Raw genomic sequence first — 21,757 nt, forward strand, 5'->3', positions numbered from 1 at the left:
TGTCTCACAGACTTCTGATCTTTAAAAGGCAAGAAATGCTTCTGTTGTGTTTGTAGCAGGAGGCTGTCATTGTCACTGCAGTTTCTACTTGTATTCTGGTAAAATTAGAAGATGTTCATGCATGCGTCCATGGTAAATAGTATACATAATTGAAGAGAGATAGTGTATATGATGGCATCTATATGTATTTTATTCCATTTGAAACTTTGCAGCCGAGTCACTGACTGTCATGGTACCAAAACACTTGCATAATCTTTTTCCTTTTGCAGATACAATGATGAACTGCTGTGGTCTGTTGACTTTGAGGAAGGAACCAGGTACAGAGCTGACCCACATCTATCATTGGATGTTATCTGTAACAGTTTCATAGCTTTTATTGGGAATAGGGGTGGGGATTGGGGTTCTACTCCTGTGAAACAATCTTGAACACTGGAGGACTGCTGACAAATTGATTTCTTTTGAATCATGCTGAAAAGAACTATTACTTGTTCAGGCTTTCCTTGAAAGGATATATTTTATTTTACAACCTGTACGCTAATTGTTAAAACTTTTACTTCACATTTAGCCTTCTTTTTCAGCTTTCCTTCATCACCTTGTTTGAATGTATTTCCTTGGGAATGACTGTGAAGTGCCTCATATCTGAATAGTGATTAGTTATTATTGAGCCTTGCCTTTTTAGTGTAAATATTTCTGGTTGTGACTGTGTTTCTCCGTCAGTCCCTCTGAAGAGCATTGAGGTGGAGCTGGAGGTGAGGGACCATGTGGCTACAGTGGTCTCCACTCTGAACTACCAGAACAAAGAGGACAAACCCATCGAGGCGGTTTTTGTCTTCCCTCTGCCTGGAGATGCCGCTGTCTGTCATTTCAGTGCCAAGATGGGACAGAAGGAGATTGTGGCTGAGGTGAAGGAGAAACAGGAGGTGAGCAGAGCAGGTCCAGACTGACTGAGGACAACATCCAGCAGTGGGAGTGAATGTGGCTCACATGTGTCTCTTGTCCTGCAGGCTCGTGAGGAGTATGATGATGCTTTGAGCTCCGGTCAGCAGGCTTTCCTGCTGGAGGAGAGTGATCAGAGTCCAGATGTTTTCTCAATGAGGGTGGGCTGTCTGCCTCCAGGAGAGAGCGCCTCCATCAGGCTGGAGTACGTCACTGAGCTGGCAGTGCAGGCTGATGAGGGGCTGAGGTTTTGTCTGCCTGCTGTGCTCAACCCTCGATACACACCTCAGGGTAGGAAGACCAGTGAGAAGCTGATGCACACAAAAGTACAAATGACTTCATGAAAAAAAGAAAACATTGCTCTAAATGTATTCTTTTTTCATTTATTCAGCGTTGTGCTGTGCTGTAGTTCAATCTGAAGCTGCTCTCTTCACAAATCTCCATTTTCAAACAGAATTCTTCTCATTTCCAGTTGTTTCTCATGTTGTTTTCAGGTAGTGAAGCTACTGCCGTCCAGGTGAACTCTGTTCCAGCCTCTCTGGTTCCTTACAGTCTGTCTTTTTCTGCTCGAGTGTCCTCTCCTCGTCCCATCTCTAAAGTGGAGTCCAGCTGTTCCCTGGATCCTCTCCAGTTCCTGAACACAGACCAAACCCAGGCCACGGTAGGTGGAGTGCTGATGTGTCCACTGTGTGCGTTGGATCCTCTTCAGTGAAAAGAAGGCATCATATCATTATTCATCCGTTGCATCGTGGCCGAAAGAACTCCATACAAAATCTCCAAGTTCACTGACCACTTTACTTCAGTTGCACAGTCTTTTTCAAACATTGTTCTCAACAGCTTCTTCTGGTCATTCTACATTGTCTCTTTTATTATACAACACTCAAATTTGTGTGCCCCCAAATGGGCAAACTCCTAAATAACATGACAAGTCTGAACAATAAAGCATCTATTAAATATTGAAAACAACTATTATGACTCAGTATACCACATTTCCCCCCACTTTTAAGCGAAAACCCACTATGGTAGTTTGACTAAAAAAATCAAACATAACATAATTATAATATTGAACTGAAAATGACTTAGTACAAAACTGAGCTTTACGCTCTACTCTGTAAAGCATTGCAAATTAACGAACAAAGTCCTTCAGGTGTACAGGGGCACGCCTCTCTATTGTAGAACGCCTGGTTTCTGGTTCTGTAGGCTTCACAATGTGAACATCGGGGCTCTGTGGTATCTCTGACACCATTGTCTCTGCAGTAGAGCTCTGCTCTTCAAACCCTTGAGGTGTATTCCTGTCTGGTGGTGAAACAACCTCTTGAGCAGTGTCAGGAAAAAACACTGAGCTCCTCTCGTTCTCAACATTTTGCTCTGGATTTGCCAGTCTAGCTCTGACCTGATCTACATGCCTTTTCACAACTTGTCCAGAACCAACTGTAACAGTGTATGACAGAGGTCCGGAACAGTCTTGAACCACACCAGGAATCCATTTCGGTCCATAGGAGTAGTTCCTGATGAGTACGTCATCTCCTGATGTGAATCCTCTCTGTTTACAGCGTCCATCATGGTTGACTTTCTGTTTCAGTTGCTTCTTTTGCACTTTGGTTTTCACATCTGGAATAACCAAATCTAAGGCTGATCTTAGCCTTCGTGACATCATGAGTTCGGCAGGAGATAAGCCTGTTGTTGCATGAGGTGTGATCCGATAACTAAACAAGAATCTGGATAAACTTGTTTGGATTGTCCCTTCTTTCATCTTCTTCATTCCCTCTTTGAAGGTCTGAACGGCTTTCTCTGCCAGTCCATTTGAAGAAGGGTGGAATGGGGCAGACCTCGCATGGCTTATTCCATTTTGTTTCATGAATGTCTCAAATTCAGTACTTGTAAAGCAAGTTCCATTGTCCGAAACAAGTATTTTTGGTATCCCAAAACTACTGAAACTTTGGCGGAGTTTTTCAATAGTGACCTGGGAGGTGCATGTTTTTGTTGGATAAACATCCATCCACTTGGAATGTGCGTCAACAATCACAAGAAACATTTCTCCAAGGAACTGTCCAGCATCATCCTCATGAATCCTAGACCAAGGTGAGTCAGGCCATTCCCAGGGGTGTAAAGGGGCAGGAGCAGGTGCTTTCTGGTGCTCCTGACATTCCCTACATGCCTGAACAGTTCTTTCCACATTTTGATCCATTCCCGGCCACCACATGTATGATCTTGCCAGTCCTTTCATTTTAGTAATCCCTGTCAAAGCGTCTGCACTTTCATGATGTTTTCCCGGTTTGTAGACAATGTTGTACTTGTATGCACTGAGTTTCACAGCCCACCTTTGTACTCTTGGTGATCCCATTTGTGGGATTGGCTTCTTTTCATTGAACAGATCAATTGCTTATGATCTGTATAAATCGTGAAAGTACGACCATACAAGTATTTATGAAACTTTTCTATGCCAAACATAACTGCAAGTCCTTCCTTGTCCAACTGAGAGTATGTGGTCTCAGTGGGGTGTAAAGTACGGGAAACAAATCCAATTGGTCTTTAGCTTCCGTCTTCCATGACATGCGACAATACTGCACCTACTCCATACGGTGAAGTATCGCATGACAAAACAAGCTCTCTGTCTGCTGAGTAGTGCACCAGGACATCCTTTGTGTTCAGCGAGTCCTTTGCCTTTTGGAATGCCTCTTCTTGTTGTTTTTTTCCATTTCCATTGAACATCCTGTTTCAAAAGTTCATGCAATAGTGCCAGCAGGGTTGCCAGGTTTGGAAGGAACTTGTTGTAGTAGTTTAACAAACCCAGGAATGATTTAAGCTCTATAACATTTGTTGGGGCAGGAGCATCTTGGATTGCTTTCAATTTTTTATCCATCAGATATAGACCTTGTGAGTCAACTCTGTAACCGAGATACTCCACTTCTTCCTGAAGGAATGTGCATTTGTTTCTTCTGACACGCAATCCCGCTTCTTTCAGTCTCTTTAGTACCATGTCTAAGTTCTTGATATGATCTGCTTCATCCACACCACTGACCAAAATGTCATCCAGATGCACTGCAACCAAGGAAATAGCACTTAAAAGACTCTCCATTGTTCTCTGAAATATGGCTGGAGCAGAGGCCACACCAAACGGAAGTCTGTTGGAAGTGAACAGTCCTCTGTGCGTGTTAACGGTGATGTATCTTTTGGAGTCTTCATCCATGAGTATCTGTTGATAAGCATGACTCATATCCAACTTTGAAAACTGTTTACCTCTGGCGAGAGCATTGAACAAATCATCCACTCAGGGTATTGGATATTACTGAAGTGACAACACAGAATTTACAGTTAACTTAAAATCTCCGCATAACCTGACTGTGACCTCTGGTTTCAGGATGGGTACGACTGGTGCTGCCAATTCTGAATATTTCACTGGTGGGATGATATCCTCTCTTAGCAATCTGTCAATTTCTTCATCGACTTTGGCTCTCATTGCATAAGGAATCGATCGGGGACGGAAAAAACGTGGAACTGCATTTTCTTTCACATGAATTGTGGCTTTGGTACCCTTTAATGTGCCTAGCTCCTCTTTGAAAACTTCCTCGTGTTTCCACAGCACTTCTTGCAGTGCCTCTGTTGTCTCTTGTGTTCCTGTCCCAGACTGAGCGTTATGCATGGGATGAGCTTTGTGTCGGGCTTTTATTTCTTTCCAGTCCAGTTGAATGTCTTCTATCCAGCCTCGGCCCAGCAAACAAGGACCCTCTCCCTTCACAACCACGAGGGAGAATGTGGCTCTTTGCTTTTTGTGTTTTACTTCGACCTGAGCTGCTCCCACAACTTCCACTGGATTTCCTGTATAAGTCTCCAACTTAATCCTGACTGGTTTAATGTGGGGTGTTTTGGTGTCTTTCCACATTGTCCAGAAAGTCTTCTCATTCATTACAGTGAGACTGCAGTCTCACTGTCAATCTCAAAATGAACTTTCTTCCCATTCACTTTCATGATTTCTAAGTATGGATCCACTTTCCTTAGGTATATTTCACTCGTACGCCCTAACTTAAACGTCATGCTTTGTAAAGCAAAAGCATCTTCCTCTGAAGTCTCAGAATCATTTTCTTCTTGTTGTTCCACAACTTTACAAGTGAACTAAGCAGCTGCTTAGGGCCCCGTGACCACTAGGGGGCCCCCAAGAGTAATTAACTTAAAAAAAGAAAAAAGTAATTTATTATTTTTTCCGTATGTGAGTCATGATGGCTCATATATCATCAAATGTACGTTAATGTACAAAAAAGATATGTTAACAGACTTTAGTTTCCTACTGCCTCTCTGCTCTAAATGTCAGAGCTCCACTATTATTGTGTGTATCAGCCGTACAGTACACACTGCACATCCAAGGGGCTAGGTGCAGGTTCAACATTATGTCGCAAAAAAGGACATACCCTTCAGGTGCTGAAAAGAGGACTAGGAAGAAAGAGGAAGAAAATAAAACAAGACAAAGGTATGTTTGCATGTCTTGGTTGGTTGGTTGGCTGGTTTGGTGTCAAGGAGATTTTTTAAAAGCTTCCTCAAATAAGTAAAGTTACTAACTAGCCTATTAGCCTGTAATAGCAGTATAGCTAGCTAACGTTAGTTCAAAACTAGAGAAATTTGTCTTTTATATATACAAATTTGTCTTTTATATATACAATTTATATCTATCTATCTATCTCTCTCTCTCTATATATATATATAGATATAGATATGGTTGTAACTTTTTATTTTTTTATTTTCACATTCAATCAACACTGTCACCTTCAAAGTACTCTCCTTCGGCTTGAATACAGCACTGCAGCCGGGATTTCCATTGCTCAAAGCAGTCGGCAAACTCGTGCGTAATGATTGGTTTAAGAGTGTTCTTCGATTTTTTCTGCACCTCTTCCTCATCATCAAATCTCCGCCCCTTCAGTGCCTTTTTCTTTCTTGGGAAGAGACAGAAGTCGCAAGATGCTAAATCGAGGGAATACGGCGGATGGGGCAGCAGGGCCATGCCGTTTTTCACCAGGAACTGTTTTACGCGCAGAGCCCTGTGCGCTGGCACGTTGACATTATGGAGCCACCAGTCCACACTCTCCCACAGCGCCGCCGCTTCAGCCTGAACGCCTCCAGGAGCCGCCGCAGCACTTCGAGGCAAAAGTCCTGGTTGACGGTTTGCCCCGGCAGCACAAACTAGCTGTGGACCATCCCTTTGACGTCAAAAAAGTAGATCAGCTTCGATTTCGCGGACATTTTCCTCTGTGCGGGAGATGGAGGGTCGGCCGGAGCGAGGCAAGTCTTCGATGGACATCTGACCACTCTTAAAGCACCCATAGACCTGTGTTCTCCCCAGAGCCTCAACTTTGTATGCGGTGATCATGGTGAGTGTTTCTGTTGCCGTTTTTCTCAATAGAAAACAAAATCGGCTTCTGCCATTTTCGGATTTTTCGAAGAAGGGAGCGGGACTGTATTAACATAAACACTGCCTGTGAGCTGCCTGTGCGTCTTTGGGAGGTGAAAATTTTCAGTTATGCTTAAGGCTATGCTATAGCGACATATAATGGCCAAAAGTCTGAAATCTTTGTTGTTGTTTTTTTTATAACCACAGTCCGGGAACTTTTGGGCCCCCCCTAGTATATGTATATGTATATATATATATATATATATATATATATATATATATATATATATATATATATATATATATATATATAGCAGTCGAAGCATTGAAAAAATGTGGTGATTAAACGAGGACCATTCCATTACAGCTGTATGGGCGTGCTGAATGACTGATTTTACATAGAAATGCTTGGGTTTTTTTTTTCAAAATAAACATGATATAAAGCCTATTTGATATACATGTTAGCCTATCAAATATACTGTGGAAAAATGTACTTGTACTTTTATTCAATATTCTGTCTATTTAGTGTTTGTGAATGAACTACCATGGTGAGTGGCACAATCCGATTTTGCGCTGAGCTCTGTCACAGAGCAGCATCTTGGTGGGGATTTGGCTAAACTTCAAAAGACTCACAATGTCGGAAAAAAAAACAGAACTTCAGACAAGGCAAAGATGATCCAAAAAAAGTCAAATGCAAGTTGTGTCCTTTCATATCACTTCACAACAACATGGCTTTCCACCTTAGACGAGTAAGTAGCCAGATAATTGGGCTAATAAAAGACGGTTCTGTTACTCATTTCTCATTTTTAATGCTGACTTTTATTTTGTTTAATTGTAAATTTTAGGTTATTATTATATTATTATTTTATTTATCTAAAAGGCTGATTACCTCCGCCAGGAGGTTATGTAATCATGTCGGTTTGTTGGTTTGTTGGTTGGTTGGTTGGTTGGTTTGTTAGTTAGCAAGATCCCGGAAAAAGTTATTGACGGATTGCAATGAAACTTTGTGGAAAGGTGGGTCTTGGGCTAACTTAGAATTGATTAAATTTTGGTGATGATCCGGATCACTGTCTGGATCTAGGAATTTTTTAAAGGATTCTTTATCATTGAGAGATAGGGAGTCTTTCACATGGTTGAGCAGGCCCGCCGACAGGGGGCGACAAACGCCTGGTTCACACAAGACGCGCCGCTTTCGACGCGGAAGTGAGAAGCGCCGCGCACTGACTGTCAGATCGGTGCCCCTGTAAACCTATCTGACGGTTCGTACAAGAGGTGCGGGACAGCGCCGCGTGCACAGCGGCTCGCGCCGTGGACCGCGGGCGCTCCGCTCCTCTCTATTTTCTCCACGAGCCGCGCGCGCCGTGCACTGCCAGTTGTAAAGCTAGACAGAGCAGATCGCACCATACAGGAAGTCGGGAACGGAAAATACGAGAGAATCCGGTCAATTAAAATGAAGTAAAATAACATTAATTATGTTGCTTTTCGGTTTTCCTTTTCAGATAAACACACACACACACACACACACACACACAGGGAGAGAGGGCGACAGGGTGACAGAGAGAGGCACCGCACGCTGCAGCGCTCCGTTCTGATCACACCCTGATCACAATGTTGTGTGATTATATATGGTGTTCTTATGGCTGTTGGTGACTGATTTGAGGTGTGGCGGAGGTCTGCGCACTCTGAGTGCCAAATTCTAGTTCTATTTAATTTAATGTTTGTTTTTGCATGGATGTTGCGCTGCAAAATGGACCGGACACAGTGCAATTAAACCTATTTCATTTAATTTGAGCAGATAATGTGAGAAATTGTTTAGCCAAAGAATGTGAGCTTATCTGCAGAGCTTTTAGATCTAAGTAAATTACACGCTTTAGCCCGTTTGTTAGAAGAGGGTTCGGTTCTGGTCGTTTGAACTACTTCATTTGTTTGATGTTTAGAGTTACCGACACTTTGTTCCTGCCTGCGCTGTTTTTTGTTTTTTTTTTTTGTTTAATTTTTTTATTATTAGTGCAATCAGGACACCTCTAATATATATATATATATATATATATATATATATATATATATATATATATATATATATATATATATATATATATATATATATATCCATTCTCTGCCTCATCCACTGTGACCACTGTCCCCTCTGTTTCTGCTGCAACCTCAGAATCTACCTGGTCAACAAAACAGCCTTTGTAATTACCCAGTGTACTGCAGAACATTCTGAGATTAATAATTTTGTCAAAAAATATTAATTTCCTTATAGGTCCTTCATCTTTGGTCATCGAGGCTGATGTTTCATCGACTAATTCAGCAACATCCAGTTTGCAGCAGGGATCAGCAGTTCCGCCAGTAGACCCAGCTGAGTGGCCATCTTTCCTGACAGACTCGGAAAGAAAGTTTTATTTCATGCTGTCCGTTTTTGTATATTTGTTGTTGAAGTTTACTTAAAAATAAAATAATAAAGCAGATTGTGTTTACAGTAAATGATTGATTTATTTTGTGACTTTTAGTTGGCACAGATGACTTTCAGTACCCCACTTAATACTATATCATTTTGAATATTAAGTAAATCAACCCCAGGCTGCTCTTGTTGCTGAATTTCCTGCCATTTCAGATTATAAACCATAGGTAAAACATGCCAGGCTGCTCTTTGAGGTTTTATGCATTGATTCCCGTGTGGCCAGTAGGGGAAGTTGCTGACTTTGCCAAATATTAATTGAAAGAATTTTCTTCAAGTTTGCTAAGTCTGCTTCCATGGCCTGTGGATTACAATCTAACTACAACAAAAAGATCTGACATCTAGTTTTACAAGTGTATTTGTAATGACAGAGTAGAACATGTCATGAGTTTTTGTAGGTATGTGAATGATCAATATTGGCAGTAATAGAGGGCCCCAAACTCAAATTTTGCTTAGGGCCCCATGGAGGCTTGGGCCGGCCCTGACTTTATGGGAAGGATGGCTTGAATGAGGCTTCTCCTTTTTAACTGCTCCAGATTTAGCATTCACTTTCTGTTTGTTTTTATTCCTACAAGCTCGTGCAATATGACCCACTTTTCCACATGCGTGACATTTCTCCTGTTTAAATTTACATTCTGCAACATTATGTTGTCCTTTGCAACGATAACTCTCTTTAACACAGCCGCTCTTGAACGCACCTCTCTGATGCGCACCTTTGTGAAGCACTTCGCTGCGGCACCTGGATTCTGCAGGTCCGGTGCATTCTTATTAGCTGTTTCTGTCGCAACTGCAATGGACAAGGCTTTTTCACATGTCAGATCTGCTTCTGCCAGAAGTCTTCTTTGAATCCGGTCATCATTTATGCCACACACGATCCGATCTCTCAACTTCTGCTCCAATGTGTTGCCATAATTACAGTCCTGTGTCAGCCTGCGCAGCTGTGCTACATACTCCATCACTGATTCATTTGGTTTACGACTGGGAGAATCAAACTTGTATCTCTGGACGATTTCACTTGGCTTGGGGTCGAAGTGATTTTTCAACAATATCACCAGCTCCTGGTAAGTTTTCTCCTTTGGTTTACTTGGGCTGAGGAGGTTCCGTATTAAACTGTATGTAGATGCACCGACCACACTGAGGAGTCAGTGTCATTGGCCTCAAAAAAACTGCTCCATTATCTCTTCTTTCCAGCTTTGACTTTTAGCATCAAACGCCGCCAGAGTGCCAATGGTCGCTTTCTTCTCACTCCCCACTCCGAAAAGCCTTCTTCACCCGCAAAACCAGTCCAGACTCGCCACTCGTGCTTGTCGCCAAAAAGATGTTGCATCGTGGCCGAAAGAACTCCATACAACATCTCCAAGTTTACTGACCACTTTACTTCAGTTGCACAGTCTTTTTCAAACATTTTTCTCAACAGCTTCTTCTGATCATTCTACCTCGTTGCTTTTATTATACAACACTCAAACTTGTGTGCCCCCTAGTGGGCAAACTCCTTAATAACATGACAACTCTGAACAATTATTATATTCAATCTCAGATACAAACAACTTACAATTAAGCATCTATTCAATATTGAAAACAACTATTATAACTCAGTATACCACATCATCATCATATATTTGTACCCTGCAGGTGAAGCTGGGTGCAGGACACAAGTTTGACAGAGATGTTGAAGTGCTGATATATTACAAAGATGCCCACCAGCCCACTGCTGTGGTGGAAGCAGGACAGGCCTCTGCAAAACCTGGTGAGTGCAAATGTTTGTAGTTAGCATGGGAAGAAAGATTGTTGTGTCTTCATCCTCCAAGCAACAAAGTGATTGTTGTTGACTTTTCTGTGCTGTTTCAGGCACTCTGATGGGTGATCCAGTGGTGATGGTGAGCCTGGTCCCTGAGTTTCCTCAGTCTGTCATGTCTTCAGTGGCTTCCTGTGGAGAGTTTGTGTTCCTCATGGATCGATCTGGAAGTATGGGGGTCCCAATGAACATCAAAGACAGAAAACAGACTCGCATAAGCAGTGCAAGGGTATTGCTTGTTTGCTATTGGTGTCATTAACTCTTTCATTGTCTGTCTATACAGTGATCTTCACCTGGTTTGAATCTTTCTTGTAGGAAACGCTGCTGCTGCTGTTGAAGAGTCTACCAATGGGCTGCTATTTCAACATCTACAGTTTTGGATCCAGCTTTGAGCACATCTTCCCGTGAATACATCCTCATTTATATTTTCAAAGTGTGTCTTTGGTTTGAAGTAGATTCATGAACACATGACTTGTGCATGTGTCTGTGTGATTGCAGTAAAAGTGTGGAGTACAGTCAGCAGACCATGGAGGAGGCCCTGAAGATAGTTGGGACGATGGAGGCAGATCTGGGAGGAACAGAAATTCTGGAGCCTCTCAAGCATATTTATGAGCAGCCCTGCATTCCCAGTCAGCCCAGACAAGTAAAACACACACACACACACACACACACACACACACACACACACACACACACACACAGAGAGCTGTGTAGTTTGTAGGTTTCACTTCTGGATTCGTCACCTCAAAAATCATTGTTCTTCTCAACAAACCTTCACCATGACCCCAGACTGAACCTTGATCTCACTGTGAAACAATTCTTCCCTGAAAATTAATTAATTAATTAATTAATTAATTAATTAATTAATTAATTAGAAGGAGCGAGTTCCATACCAACCCAGGTGGGCAGCACTCGTCAAATTTGTTATTGATCCAGTATAAACATTTGTGGATATTACAAGACGATAAATATTGCAGGAAATTGGGCAGTGGCAGGCCGCCAAGTGCTTTGGAGAGCTGTAGTACTGATCTACGAATGAAAGAGGTTTATTGCCCCACATGAAAGAACCTATTACTAACCCAAGAAATAAACTCTAAACCGAGACCAAATTTCTGTGAAATAAAATAGATACCTCCATCCCACCCTGTCGACGGCCTTCTCAACACCGAGAGAAATAATTACTTCAGAGAAGTTTGAACTCGGAGAGCTGATGATATTGAACAACTTGTATGATGGAATGAACGTCTTCACGGCATGAATCTTGTTTGATCAATAGAAACTATGCTTGGTAGGACCTGCTGCAGATGTTGGGTAAGAATCTGTGACAGGATTTTCAAGTCAACAAAAGAAAAATTGGCCAAAAACTGCCACAGAGAAGAGGGTCCTTGACACACTTCAGCAGAAGAGAAATCAAGGCCTCAAAAAATGACTCGTTTTGCATTCTCTGCAGGACTGGCATTAGGGAGGCAGAAAATAACTCAAAAAAGTCCACGGTAAACCCAGCAGGGCCTGGTGTTTTAACATTCTGAAGTGACATGATTGCTTCATACTCTTTCGTGATGGAGACTGGCCTGCCCAAATCACGACTCTCATATCATTAAGTTTCGGGAAGACAACATTATCAAGAGGGTTATCTCCATCCCAGACATCTGAGGGATATTGTGAGGAGTAAAGGTCAGAGTAAAATTTACAAAATATCTTATTAATGTCTACCAGGATCTGAAGTAACTTCCCCAGGTGTGGCTTTGATCTCAGGGATCAATCTGGTTAATGTTTCCCCATGTGCCTGATGAGCAAGCAGCTCATCTTATGTCCAGTCTAAAAAAAAACGTTTAACCACAAATAACTGTTTTTGTGTATTATTTGTAGATAATTAATCAAATTTAGATCAAAGCAGTTGGCATTCTTTTCAAAGAACCAGAGAAGGGGTTGACACATGCAAAAGATCAGTTTTGGTTGGTTCCTCCGACTCAGCGTTTTCTGCCCTCATGAGAGTTAAGGTAGATATGATTTGCTCACATATGAATGCCTTAAAGGATTCCCATAAAGTGTGTCAAGAGGTCATGATTAATCATTAATCTTAGTGGAGGAGCCATTTAGCGTTTCTTTAGTTCGATCATGGGTGAAGGTATAAATGAAGCACACAGGTGATTAGCTGCAGGTGTGTGAGAGCAGGGCCGGCTCTAGGCATAGGCGAACTAGGCGGCCGCCTAGGGCGCCACGTCCCGAGGGGGGCGCCGCGGTCGTACAAGGGGCGCCACGACGCTCTGTGTTCCGTGTGCCCCGCACCGCGCTCCTCGTCCTCGGCGCTGCCCGGCACTGATCGGTATTGTTCGGCATCGCTCCTCAGCGCGCGAACCCCCCCCCCCCCCCCCCCTCAACAAATGTTGGGACCGCTCGAAAAACACGCTCCCAAGGGGCGCTCGTCTCGGGCTCGCCTAGGGTGCCTCTGAAGCCCGGGCCGGCCCTGTGTGAGAGGGACAGCATACAGGCTGTGTTCGAAACCGCATACTTACCTACTACTCATACTAACTTATTGAGTATGCAGTGTGTTTACACTGGCAGTATGCGATTTTGAGTATGCGAGAAGTTCCCGGATGCATACTGCATTCGCCAGAAATGTTGAGTACACATCGTGTGTTTTCACTACTCATACTGAAATTGCCCAAGATGCAACGCGACGGACAGCGGTTGCACCAGGCAGAGCTTGCGCCGCCTGGCGGCCGGCGGGTGTGGTGGCCCCGCGATCTGGGTCCAGCCCCGGAGGGTGTGAGAAACTCTGAGCTCGCTGGGGTGCCGCGCCGCACCGGGGGGCCCGGGGGTCCGCCACCGGACCTCCGGAACCGACTCGATGCGACGCCCGGGGCGGGACCGCTCCGTAGGACCGCTGGGTGAGACCGCGCATCTCAGTCCCGCTGCCGAGCGGGTCGGCGGGGAGCCGGTCGGAGTGGCGGGGGCAGCCGGCGGCGTGATCCATGGTCCCCCGCCACCAAAGCCCGACCGGACCTGGAGGCTGGTCCGCCGGGTCGGGGGACCCGACTGGCACGGCCACGGCGCTGAGCGCCGTGCCAGGCGGGGGGCCCCCGTGGCGGGTCCAGGGTTCGTGTGTGCTCTGCTTCTCTCCTGCTTCTCTGCTTCTCTGACACCTCCGTGCTGGAGCCGCTCACTGCAGCTGGCTGACATTTCGCCGAATTCGTCCGAACAAAATCATAAACGGATGGTATTTGGACAAATAAACGACACACTCGGGCTCTAAACGACCACTTTGTCGCCTAATTTAAAAAAGAATCTCGATGAAGTTATACATTTGAAGAGTTTAGAGCTAAAGTGAAATCGGCTTTAGCGGGTCGATTTCGGCTTGGGGAGGAGTGCAATGCATTATGTAGTATGCTGTAGTGTAAACGCTTTGCATACTGTCTGATGGACTGAGTAAGCAGGATGCAGAATGGGTAGTATGAGTATGGAAGGATGTAGTAGGCAGTATGCGGTTTCGAACACAGCCACAGTCTTTTGACCGTGTTCGTTCGATGGGGAGATGGAGCATGTTTAAGCTCACCTGGCCAAGCTTTGCACCAGTAAACTGTGGAATTGTGCGCGCCCAAGGAAAATAAATGGGTTGCTTTACCCAAACGGGAAAAGGAGTGAATTGATTGATTGACTCGTCGTGCAGAACAGTTCTCCCTCTGCACCCTCAGACGAACTCTGTGTGTCAGCCCAGGTAGGAAATGGGCTCTACATTTAGTCTTTGCTGTAACTTCAGATTAGTCAACCCTCAAATGCATTTACACCTAAAGATTGAATAATTTTCTCATTGAAACTTGCATTCTGTCTGTGAAGAACATCCACGTGAACAGTTCAGCAGATTTCCACTTCCTGTAACATTGTTAAATGTATGAGTTACAGCCGTTTGTTCATGTTTTGTTCTTCAGTCTTTTTCTGTGATATTTTGTGACTCTGGGTAGCACTAACTCTTCTGGTGGAAGTGCATGTAAGCAGGCCCGTCAGTCATGCAGGTGGGCATGAGACGGAGCAAACAGGGTTTTTGTTGAGATGGCGCTGGGAAAACACGCTATTGAAGGTGTGAGTATAGGAAATGTGCTGGTACGTGTACTTTGTGGAATTCAATGCAAATTCATCAACAATGGACGACGACGGCCCGGACAGTGTTTGTGTCAGCCAAGCCTTGGTGCATGTCAGAAATTGCACCTACATGCACCACAGTAAGTGACATTGGACAGCGCTGACAGTACAAACACACCACACGCATACCTGGACAGGTTGGGGTGGTTGGCCAACACATCTTTGTCCATTTTAACATGGTGATAGAAGTCTCCTGAATTTAAGGGGATTTTTGGTAGTTAAAGCGACACTAAGGAACTTTTCAACCTTAATAAAACATTTTAATATCTTTTGTGATGACACATCGACTTACAACGGGTTGAATGACCCCTCTGTCACGGGCTGAGGGCGTCAGTATTGCTTTCACTTGGACTAAGAAACTGTGAGGAGGGTGGTAGGAACCCAGCACACGGCATGCGTCACATTATGATATAATATTGTTTAGCCACCATTAGATTCATTACCTCGTCGCTATCCATCCTTCACACAGCCACTGGAAACAAATGTAGGCGAGTTCAGTCTGACAGCATGCCACCGGGAGCAGCATTTTACAACGTCACGCACTAGTCCTCATGGGAACTGTAGTATTCCTTTAGGCAAAACACTACCGCTTTTGTCCACTGGCGCCGCCAAAATCAACGGAAACTGAAAGTTCCTTAGTGTTACTTTAAGTTCGGAGCTGAAACTTAAAGCTGTCACCATCTTCATAGTTCCACTGGAAGTCATCTCCAGAGAAATGAGACCGAAAATAGAGAAGTGTAATTTTCCATTAAAGCGTTTGCTGTCAATAATATATATGTAAAGTAATAAGACGTGCACGGCGTCACCATTAAAGTAATGATGGCCACTGATTGACTGCTGTCTGTTGTACTTCGTTTTCTTTATTAATGTGTGCACATAAAATATCTATATTATATATTAATTAATGTGAGATATGTGCAGTACGACACCCTGTGTGGATTAAATAATCTCTGTTAGCATGCCACAGATTAAAAAACGTTAGTAGTAAATGTAGATTCTGGGCTTTAAATTTGGATTATATCGGGTCATGTAAAACGCAAATCATTTGATTTAACTGTTTACAAATTTGAGTACACTATATATTCCTCTTTGTGAGATTTGAGATTCTAAAATAAAAGCTTTGGGAAATAGATTAATTCTTAAAAATAGCTATAATATAATTTCTCTTTCAAATATTCCAAATTTTCATCTAAAAAAATCCAATAATAAGATAATAATTAAACCTGAGATCAAAATTTTCAAAACTGCTTCAGTACTTTCTCATAAAAAAGAATGTCTAAGTGGCCTTGTTTTCTCCTCTCTTATCTGGTGAGTCGTGAACAAACCCTGCTACCACATTGGACAGAAAATGTTCAAAATACTTGTTATACACAATACTTGTAATACACAGTGTGTCCTTGTGTAAAGACAACAATCCACTCCTTAAAGTCACTGATCACAACTTTAAACTATGAATTTATCACCAAAAAACACTTGAGTCGACTGCACAGTGACTGTGAATGCTTCATCTATAAAGGACGAATTTCAGCACTGCTGATTCTTGTATCCATCCAGAGGCTGCCATTACTGATAGAATTTCATGTGTTCATTGGTCATGGGGAAAAAGTCTGAATCCAAAGTTCTTGAAGATTTGGACTTGATTTGGAGCTTTGTCTGAAATTTAAAGTTGGCAGCAGAATACGGATTAAACTTCAGTCGATGTTTCTTATCAGTCCACATAACAACACAGCACACATTTAATATTCACATACATATTTATATATTTCCAGACACAAATTTTTTTGAGGGTGGTGCAGACACCTCTTAACTCATCACTGTTTTCTCTGTTTGAGAACAAATTTTGAATATTAGCCAGTAATAAGTTCCTCTTTGCTTTATATGTATCGATGAAGCGCAAGTTGACGCTGACTTGTGTTTTTCCAAACTCTCCTTCTCAGCTGTTTGTCTTCACTGATGGAGAGGTGGGAAACACCAAAGGAGTCATTGATCTGGTTAAGAAAAATTCAGGCTCTCACAGGTAAACCCACTGAAATGATCCAGGACTGCGGCTCTTGAAATAAAACATCTTTTAATTATGGAAGAAAACTGTTGTGTTGCAGGTGTTTCTCCTTCGGGATCGGGGAAGGAGCCAGCTCTGCTCTCATCAATGGGTTGGCCAAAGAGGGAGGGGGTCACGCTCAGTTCATCACAAGAAGTGACAGGATGCAGCCAAAGGTAGAACGACACACACAGACGATCCGTCACATCACATCATGAAACAGTACATGTGTTTGAGATTGTGGTCACGACAAAAGTGAATCATCTCCTACAAACAGTTTTTATCTGAATATTTCAGGTGATGCAGTCGCTGCGGTTCGCTCTGCAGCTGACTGTGGTGGACATTTCCATCACATGGGATTTACCAAAGGACGTGTCTGTCACTGTCCTCTCTCCACCAATCACAGCACTTTTCCAGGGTCAGCGGTCGCTGGTTTACGGCCAACTCAGTGGACAGGTATGAGCTCCATCTTGTCATGGAAATGTTTGATTTCATTAGATGTACATTACATAGTGAATGATGGTGTGTTCCTCCTCTGTCATACTGTGTCAGAGCTCCGAGGCTGCAGAGGGCTGTGTGACAGTGAAGTACAGCCTGGCAGGTCATCCCACTCAGAACCAGCTGCACTTCAGCCTGAAACCTGAAGAAGATACTGGGTAAAGCAGGATTCAGTCATCACAGCAGCTCCACATTGACTCAGTAAAAAGAGTAAATAAACACACTGCAGTATTTACAGCATCAAAGTTTTCAAACGTTTTAAAAAGTTCAAATATATACATATTTACAGAAATTGAAAATGGATTATGTTTGACTGGCACAGGCAGTTTTTTTTTTTACTTTTTATTTTACCATTTTCAAATTTTAATCATAACCAACACAATCAACAACAAAGGAGAAAAAAATGAAAAAAACAAGAAAAACCATCCAAACAGAAACACATTGTGGGAGTTTTTTTTTTTGTTTTTTGTTGTGCCTTGAGGAAGTGATTTAACCTTGAATACAGTCCATATATGCCAGTTTTCTTCCAAATGCCATTCTCTGACTCTCAAAGTAAAAATTCAGTTTTTCCATCGTATCTATACTCTCAATATTGAGAGTTCAAAAAAATGCAGTTCCTGATGCCCCTGTCACTCTGCTGTATTGAGTCCGCAAAGGTCTGCAGATGACCGCAGGAACCAACTGCAGTCCGAGATGGTGCATATTTATACATCAACAGTCCAAGATTAATCTGCAGCATGCGGCAAGAGTCTGACATGCATCTATGTGCGCTCATGGTGAACGCCAACGAGAAAGTACACAGTTCTCGGAAAAGGAAAAATGCCACATATGATCCCACAAATAGTAGATTGATCTGTGATTGTTAATGCATAACCCTGCACATCCAGTCTGCCACAGTATGCAACAAAACATTAAACATGTTTCAGTTGTTGAAAAAAATGTTTTGGACAATCTCAAAGCTTTGGACTGTGGCGTTATTCATTTTGCATCGTTTCACAATGCAATTCATAGTCATGTACCAGACAATTTGCCTTCTACGGCAGTATGTAGTCCGTTGTGAATCAGGGTACCGCTTTTCGTACAAGCGTGCACCATCATGCACTGCTGAGCGTGGCCATCCACAGACCTCGGCTGACTCAGTACACCACTGTGAAGGGGTACTAGGGTATTAATGACATTTGGTAGTGTTGCATCCTGGATGGAGGCTGCAGCTATCTGCCACTGAAGACCGGCTTTCGACACAGTGGATCATGAAATCCTCCTGTGCCGGTTTGAAAACACAGTGGGCATTCGCAGGTCTGCTTTGAAATGGTTTCGTTTCTATTTAAAGCAACACTAAGGAACTTTCAGTTTTCGTTGATTTTGGCGGCGCCAGTGGACAAAAGTGGTAGTGTTTTGCCTGACTGAATACTACAGTTCCCATGAGGACTAGCGCGTGGCGTCGTAAATTGCTGCTCCCGGTGGCGTGCTGTCGGACTGAACTCGCCTTCATTTGTTTCCAGGGGCTGTGTGAAGGATGGATAGCGACGAGGTAATGAATCTAAATGAATGTAATGGTGGCTAAACAATGTTATATCAAGATGTGACGCATGCCGTAAAGCAGTCCGCACATTTGGAGCTTTTTAGTGTGCAGGATTCCTACCACCCTCCTCACAGCTGCTTAGTCCAAGTGAAAGCAATACTGACGCCCTCAGCCCGTGACAGAGGGGTCATTCAACTAGTTGTAAGTGGAAGTATCATCACAAAAGATATTAAAATGTTTTATTAAGGTTGAAAAGTTCCTTAGTGTAGGTTTAACTGACAGAAGTTTTTGTGTCAGAATGGGTGATTTTACCTCGTCCTTGGTTCCCCTGAATTGTGGTGTGCCACAAGGTTCGATCCTTGGACCACTCCTTTTTTCAGTGTATTTGTTGCCGCTTGGATCTATTCTTCGTAGGTTTGTTGTGTCTTTTCACCTTTATGCTGACGACAGCCAAATTTATTTTCCCCTGAAACGTCATGATAGCTTTAGTGCCACTGAACTGTTAAAATGCATTGATGAAATTAAAGGTGCTGTAGGCAGGATTTGGCATCTCCGCCATCTTGCTTAGGTTTACTTAAGCAAGATGGCAATTTGACCCATCTAAGATGGCGATTTGAAACCCAGCACAGCCAATCCTGTCCTGTTTTCTCTGACATCACGCCCTTACACAAGTTAAGCCCCTCCCACAAGAACGTGTGACGAACGCCCCTTGACCAATCACGGTGAGAGCGTCAGGGGCTCTTCTGATTGGTCAAAGATACCTGGAGCTGTCGAGATTCCTTTTCAGCTCAGAACAGAGACAGATGGAAACGCTGCGCCCTTGCGGTAGTGCAATTATACTACACTCCTAAAGGATTATCAATGGATACTCTAACATTTAATCCAAAGAAAACACAGAAAAATTAGCATTGACTAGCAAAATCCTGCCTACAGCACCTTTAAAATATGGATGTCGGCCAATTTCTTGCATTTCAATGATAAAAAAACAGAGGTTCTCCTTGTTGGGCCGAGCAATATTGGTGACGCTGTTTCAGTGAACCTTGGATCCTTGTCACAGTTTGTTAAACCTACTGTCTCTAATCTTGGTGCGAAAATGGATCAGTTTCTCAAATTGGATAATCAAATTAGTGCTGTGGTGAAATCCAGTTTTTTCCATTTGAGACAACTAGCAAAAATAAGGTCTTCACTTTCAAGGCATCATTTTGAGATTTTAATTCATGCATTTGTCACCACACAGCTTGACTATTGTAATGCCATGAACTGTGGGATTAGCCAGTCCTCGCTCGCACGGCTGCAGCTGGTTCAGAACACTGCAGCGCGTCTTTTAACCCGATCGAGGAAGTACGACCATGTTTCTCCAATTCTGTCTTCCCTTCACTGGCTCCCTGTCCAATATCGGATTGATTTTAAAGTTCTTTTATTTGTTTTTAAATGCCTAAATGGCCTGGCCCCTCGTTACCTGTCTGACCTGTTGGTGAGGTACTCTCCTACACGCTCTCTGAGGTCCACAGATCAGCTTCTGCTTGTGGTTCCAAAGACAAAGCATAAATTGAGAGGAGACCGAGCCTTTTCTGTGGTTGGTCCCAGACTGTGGAATGATCTGCCTTTGTACATTAGACTGTCTGAGTCGCTTCCTATTTTTAAGTCTCGTCTGAAGACACATTTGTACTGTTTGGCTTTTGACTAGTTTGATGTTTTGATTTTTACTGTTAACAATGGGCTGATGTGCCACTTCATTGTAAATATGTATATATTTATCTATATTTTATTTATTTATTTTTTTTTTTATTTTATCTCTGTATGGCACTTTGGTCAACTTTGTTGTTTTTAACAGTGCCTTATAAGTAAACTGGAACTGGAACTGAACTGAAGGTGCTGTCAACATTAAATACAGATAACACGACACAGACACACAAAAACACTGGCAAGTTTGCTGAATTTCTGCAGTATTTCTTTTTACATCCAGTCGTATGTACATTACAATATACAGCCTCCTGTGTAGCCTCACTGGCAGGTCTCCACTCATCATTGGTTATGACTGCTTCCATGTTGTTTCAGCCTTACTCTGATTCAAGGTATTTGAGAGGCAGGAACCCGTTGACCGATTGGAGTTGCCGTCACTGCAGGGACCCAACATTTGTTGGTCTCATTCAGGTGTCTGTGGGTCTCATTCTGAGTTTTTCACTCGTATCTGGGACCCTGTGAGGTGATGCAGAAATCTACATAACATAGGGCTCTAAGTACAAGTCTAATCTCACCACTTTTTCAAACCAGTTTTCATGGAAAAACCATAATCTTTTCATCAGATCAGTAAATTATTTGGTAGATTTTTAGTAGCTGTCAGGTACAAGTCTAACTGAAGGAACCAAATTTAATCTTTTGTTTAAAGCAGTGAAACAGTGTGACTGACGAGAGAAGTTCATTGGAGACACGATGTGAAATGTGTCTGCAGGTTAACAGTCCACAGGCTGGGAGCTCGGACTCTGATTCGCTCTCTGGAGATGGAGGGAAGAGAGAGCAGAGGGGAGCAGCACACAGGAGTGAAGGAGAAGGTGGTGGCTCTCAGCATCCAATCAGGAGTGAGCAGTTGTTTCACTGCCTTCATTGCTGTCAACAAAGGTGATGGCGAGGCGATCCAAGGACCTTTGGTGCGTCGAAATGTTCCAACACCCAGTGAGTGGATTTAAAACAGCACTTTTCCTCTGAGTTTGGGTGATTAGTTTTTTTTGTTTACATTTTTCATTTGTAGAGTTGATGATCAGTCTCTTTCTCTCTCTTTGTTTCCCAGGAATGATAATGAAGGCCTGTCACTGTGGACGAGGTATGTTACTTTGTTTTCAAATGAACAGACATTGACGTTAATAATGATAATAATAACAATAATAATAATAATAATAATAATAATAATAATAATAAGACATTTTATTTATAGGGGCCTTTCAAGACACCCAAGGTCACCGTACAAAGAAAACAATAAAAACAGGATG

General features: G+C 42.9%; 1 protein-coding gene across 1 annotated transcript; it reads left to right on the forward strand.

Annotated features, from left to right (window-relative positions):
- Positions 1-274: 274 nt before the first annotated feature.
- Positions 275-21,457, forward strand: LOC115400015 (von Willebrand factor A domain-containing protein 5A-like). The gene is made up of 13 exons (XM_030107668.1): positions 275-317; positions 718-920; positions 1,005-1,227; positions 1,431-1,597; positions 10,410-10,524; positions 10,626-10,801; positions 10,888-10,976; positions 11,071-11,215; positions 16,650-16,729; positions 16,812-16,926; positions 17,048-17,206; positions 17,303-17,406; positions 21,223-21,457. Exons 1-13 carry the CDS (start codon positions 275-277, stop codon positions 21,455-21,457), a joined length of 1,854 nt encoding a protein of 617 aa, XP_029963528.1.
- Positions 21,458-21,757: the final 300 nt, after the last annotated feature.

This window comes from Salarias fasciatus, chromosome 14, assembly GCF_902148845.1.
Source record: "Salarias fasciatus chromosome 14, fSalaFa1.1, whole genome shotgun sequence".
Lineage (NCBI taxonomy): Eukaryota > Metazoa > Chordata > Actinopteri > Blenniiformes > Blenniidae > Salarias > Salarias fasciatus.